Source organism: Triticum urartu, chromosome 7 (assembly GCF_003073215.2).
Source record: "Triticum urartu cultivar G1812 chromosome 7, Tu2.1, whole genome shotgun sequence".
Classification (NCBI taxonomy): domain Eukaryota; kingdom Viridiplantae; phylum Streptophyta; class Magnoliopsida; order Poales; family Poaceae; genus Triticum; species Triticum urartu.
Window position 1 is genome coordinate 678,676,220 of NC_053028.1, and position 5,502 is coordinate 678,681,721.

Below are 5,502 nucleotides of genomic sequence, written 5' to 3' on the forward strand. Positions count from 1 at the left end.
CTTACGACGTGCCCAGCCTTTGGTAATTCGCTAGCTCCGCAACTGTTGGTAGCATTAGTCGATGAAGCAATAGTATTTGAAATAATGCAAGATACATCTCGAATTGATGACGCTACTGCAGTGTGGTTACTTGACTGTGTTGTGAGCGGCAATGGCGTTGTCGAATCCCTCCTGCGTGGCCATTGTCACAAACCCGAACCCTCGTGATCGCCCACGATTGTCATACATGACTCTTGCACAGGTCACCTTCCCGTGCTTGCTGAACATGTCTCGCAGCCTGGAGCCATCCACCTTCAGGGACAGGTCGCCGATGTAGATCGTCAGCTGTTGTGGCTGAGTGGTGCTATCGTTGCTGGTCACTGGGTCTCCCTGCTGGCCCTGAGTGATCGGCGCATGAAAAAGAGATAATTGGGGATTGGGTAGGAACCACATACACCTCGCGTCGTGCCACCCGGGCGGCAAAGTCTCCACCAGCGTGGTGGCGCCATCCATGAAGTTGTACCTGTACACGCTGCATGGCTCCGGAGGACCAGAACGTCCGTCCTGCTCCGACGTGTTGTCGATGACAAAGTAGGCGGTGCCACCGCTCACCTCCCCGCCGAACAAGGCGGCATCCACGGCGAAGCGTGCCGGAAAACCCAAGAACAAGACAGCGTCGTCGAGCTTGAGCACGCTTGCCCAATAGTCGGATTGTTCACTGCGCATGGGCAGCAACTCCACCACCCGATTGCAGTAGCGGAGCACATGCAGTGACACCGACAAGTCGGTGCCGCTGTCCTCTTGAAGAACGCTGGCAAGCAGCAGCTCGCCTCCCGATTCAAAGAGGTAGCTGCACCGGCGTACCTTTCCAGGCTCAGACGGTAGCACCGCTCGCAGTTCCGTGGTGTTTTCTCTTTCTACAATGTACAGGTCATCAAACACTAATTGCCAGTCCGGCCAGAGGAGGTGGCACTTAGCCAAGCCCACGCACACGATGTAGCCATGGTAATACTCGGCCGCGCAGCAGCGGTCAGTGCCGATATTTGATGATACGTGGCGCCACTCGCCGTCGTCCTCGTCGTGGCCTCGGAAGGATGCCTGGAATCTGTGGGGCGGCGGATAACATTCCTCTGGCTGGCTCGGAGTGAAGTCGTATAGAAGGACGGTGCCGTCGCCGGAGATGATGCGGTGTCTGTGGTCCAGCCACTTGTGGTCCAGACGTTCGCCGGGGAAAGGCAGGGAGTCGGCGGTCAGAGGGTTGACGAGGCGGAGGTCCTTGTGGGCGCTGAGCACCCACGCCGCCGTGCCGTCGGTGCGGGCGACCCTCCTGTCCCGGACGCAGATGCCAGGCGCGCTGTAGCTGGTCTTGGAGAAGACGCAGCGGCAGCGCTGGTCTTCCATGGAGTCGTCCGCGCCGGAGGGCGCGACCAGCCATGGCAAGAGGATTTTTTTATGGTCAAGCCCGGTGCGCCATGGCCTGCACATGGCGTGGAAGCGGACCACGTCGGACGCGGTGTGGAGACGACCGTAGATGTCGCGTAGAAGGTCCGCCGGCAGATCCGCCCACGACATAGGGCGCGCACAATCAGTCGTCGTCTAGTCGATCCAGTGGGTCGATTGGCTTGGTCTAGAGGTTGACGCGTCGATCGATTATATAAGTGCGCGGCACGATACGAGAAAACCTTTTGGACTCGGCTCCGACTTTTTCTCTAAAAATAATCCCTTCTGTACGGCATCGAGTTTGAGCTAAACAACTTCTGCTAGCTGTTGTAAGTTGTAACTACGTTTCCCTCAAAAAAAAGTTGGAAGTACGTGTTCCCCGCAAAAAACAAAAGAAAACGAAAGAGAGTTTTTTTTAACATCAATACAGACGCAAACGCTCATACATATGCACATACACACCCCTATGAACGCACACACGCACACCTTATCTTTTATGAGCACCTCCGAAAAACTGAACCGGCATGTCATCTTAAAATTTATGAAATTACCGTAGGTGCCTCGTCGTCGATGGGAACGTCTTCTCCCACTGAAAATGCATCGCCGGAAATCCTGAAATAAATCCAGTAATAATGCGAGTATCAGGACTTGAACACTGGTGGGCTGGGGATACCACTATCCATCTAGCCATCCAACCATAGGTTGGATCGTAAAACGAAAGAGAGTTGTAACTACGTGCGTGGGTTTGTGTTTGCCCATATGTATTTTTTTTCTTCCTTTCGCAAAAGGAAAAAACATTATGGATTAGTTTTGTTTTAAGACAAACATCAACCTTCAGTATTTGTAAAATTTTGATGATGTTTGTAGAAGACAAGTGTCCATATTTCAATTCTGAACTCCCACAAATGTCTAAGAATCAAAACTGAACTTTGAAATTGTCTAAGTTAATTACAACCCTAGGCTATCAAAACCGGTCAAGTTTCAAACATGCCCTCTCTTCAAATCAGTTTTTATTGAGTTGGAGTAGTTTGATCAGGTACCGCTCAGTCAGGCTATGTGCAATGGTAGGTGCTTAAACAGGTGCCAGAAAAAAAAACCTGGTTTTGTCCTAAAATTGGACTGCACGGGTGCTTAGGGGGGGGGGGAGGGGGGGGGGGGGGGGGGGGGGGGGGGGGGGGGGGGGGGGGGGGGGGGGGGGGAGCAAACGTTTGCTTCCGATGCAAGTCACGGGGGTGCTTCACACCAGTGCCTCCATCGGAAAAAAAAAACAGTGCCTCCATGTGAGCATGCAGCAGAGCCTCTTCACGTGAGCAGCTGACCAACTCTTTCGAGAGGGACATCAAACTAGCTAGGATCAGAATCATTTATGTCTAGTTCTCCATTCATCTAGATCCCTGAAGTGACGACATAAAAAAAGTTATTATGCTGTAGCAGAAGAGAGGAACTGCATGTGCCATGTATCAATAATAAATTCATCTGATTGTTACAAAAAGAAATTTGTTAGTTAGTCAACTCCGGGAGTAACAAATATCTCCTTCCAGAAGGGGTCATTCATGGAAAGAAGCGATTCGGTGCTCGAGCTCATATGCACCTGATATCTTAGTCGTTGATGAGTGGATTGGGATAGGGTAAAGTGTGGCAGATGCGTCAGACCTGGTTTGTCCAAAAAATGGAATACACGCGATATACGGTCGTGTACAGTGGTCGGCATGGACCCAGTTCGTACATGGCATGGGTGCCCGCCTCGGGCGCTGTTCTGTTCTGAGCCTGGGACAGAACGTGGATTACAAACTGAGCTATGGACCAGTTTGTTATGAGAAGTAGATTAGAAACTGGTCGTCTAAATTAAATTAAGGCTGTAGATGGTTCTGGTGGGAGTTAATTGCACAGAAGTACCACAATTCGGGCATCACATGCAGATTGGTACCATGATTGCTAATTTTTGCGTGTCAGTACCAACACTGGTCTAAGTTTTTGCAAATTAGGCTAAAACGCGTATTTATACGTATTGACGCCCGATCCGACAGCTCGGGCCCACCCGTCAGGTGCCACGTTGGCCAATCGGCGTGTGCCCGCGCGCTGACTAGGACGAGCCGGTGCGCTGCTGCTCTCCAACCTGGTCCGGTCGCACCAGCTCCAGCCCGGCCGCACCATTCCCCTCCCCTCCTCCTCCTCACTCGTTTCCTCCGTCGCCGCCGCCCGCGTCCCGACTGCCGGCCGCCGCACCGCCCCGCCGACGCCATGGTTTTAGAGGACGAAAGCAGCGACGACCATTCTAGCCTCCCGTACATGCAGTCTTCTTCCTCCACAGACGGTCTCAGCGAGGTCAGTATAGGGTTAGGGTTAGGGTTTCAGATTTGGGATTTCTTGATTTGGTTGATATCGCTAGGTTTTGATTTGGCCATTGTCTTTGTGCGAGCTTCTGCAGGTCCCTTTCAGCATTGAAGATCCAGATTACAAGGGGCTTGAGCTGGATGTGATGTCTCCATGTGAGAAGCACGGCATGGCATCTGAGAGGCTTGTTGCCTTTGAAGGAACAGACACAGGCAGGAGGTTTTTAGCATGTGCACAGCCGGTATGGATTGTAGGATTGTAGGCATACTGATTTTTTTTCTTACTTGGTCAGTGCCATATTGAACTCTGTTTGCTGGAGTACTCTGCTTGCTGTCAACATTTTGGTTCATAGTGGTTAGAGTAGCTTATTTAGGTCAAGCATGAGTATATTTTGCTGGAGTACAATGGCATAGTAATTTATGTTAATAGTAATTTAGGTCAAGCATGAGTATATTTTTTCTTACTCAAGTGGCTGCTCCTCTTGTTAAATGTAGTGGTCTGGTGCTAACATAGTATTTTATGTTAATAGTGGTAGTAGAGTAGATTACAAATATTTGAACACTCCTTGATATGAACAGTACAGTAACTAAACTAGTCAGTCAGCTACTCAAGTGGCTGCTCCTCTTGTTCAATGTAGTGGTCTGATGCTAAATTTAGACATTCTTTTTGGCAACTGCAGTGATTTTGTGTAATTACTTGATGTATGAACTGTTTTGTTGTTGTTGTTGTTTTTGCAGGAAGGTAGCAATTGTGGCTTTGTTGAATGGGTTGATCACCAGTGGCCCCCAACAATGCAGAATGCATTGTTGAAGCTATGGGCAATGGTTGAAGATGCCAAAAGTGCTAGGGTGAATGACAATCTTGAAAGTTCTTTCACTATCCACCATCTGACAGAAGAGAAGAACAACCTGGAGGCCAACTATGACAAGCTAGTCCAAGATGTGCATCAGCTTATGAGCTTCCAGGAGGATAGGGTGGTGGATTTCAGACATCTGCAGTCTGCCATTACATATCAGCATGAATGCAGAAGTGAACTGGTGGCTGATATGAATGCAAAGATGGCAAAGAAAGATGCAGAGTTTGAGAAGTTTAAGCAGAATTATGATGTGCTACTGAACCTGACAAGAGCTCAAGCTACAGTCATCCAGAACCTGAAGTTGAAGCATATTACTGATAAGCAATTGCTTACTGAAGCTAAGATGAACTTGGAGTTGAAGAATGCAGAGCTCACAAAGTCTGAGGAGAAGCTCACCCAAGATAAGCTAGAGTTGAAGTTTCAGGTTGCTGATTTGCTCAAGGGAAAGGAAAAGCATGGTGAAGAGAAGGGGAAGCTAGAGCTTCAGATTGCTGGGTTGATTAAGGCAGAGGAGAAGCTGAAGGAGAAGATCAAGGGGATCCAGGCCATCTTAGAGAAGTGAAGAAAATGAATATGAGAGTAGTGGGCAATGCTGACCTTGTGGGCATGATGGTTGTGTAGTGTATGGCTCTACTAAATGTGAACTTCTCTAAGATGAACTATGGCTGTGTATGTATGTAGTAGATATGCTTTTCATCCTTTTGTGAGAAAAGGATGAACTATGCATCTAAACTCCACTATGTATTGTGAACAATGGTTGTGTACTTTATAATATGTTGAACTGTAGTAAGTATTGTGTGTTATGTGTGTTATGTTAGCTGGATCAAATATTCTGTGTTATGTTTGCTAGACTTCAGATTATAATTTCTCATGCACTAGGTTTTTATGATTAT

General features: G+C 48.7%; 1 protein-coding gene across 1 annotated transcript; it reads left to right on the forward strand.

Annotated features, from left to right (window-relative positions):
• The first annotated feature begins 3,660 nt into the window (after positions 1-3,660).
• LOC125519385 lies at positions 3,661-5,171 on the forward strand. Its single transcript, XM_048684209.1, has 3 exons — positions 3,661-3,744; positions 3,809-3,994; positions 4,491-5,171. The coding sequence occupies exons 1-3, from the start codon at positions 3,661-3,663 to the stop codon at positions 5,169-5,171; spliced, it is 951 nt and encodes a 316-aa protein (XP_048540166.1).
• Positions 5,172-5,502: the final 331 nt, after the last annotated feature.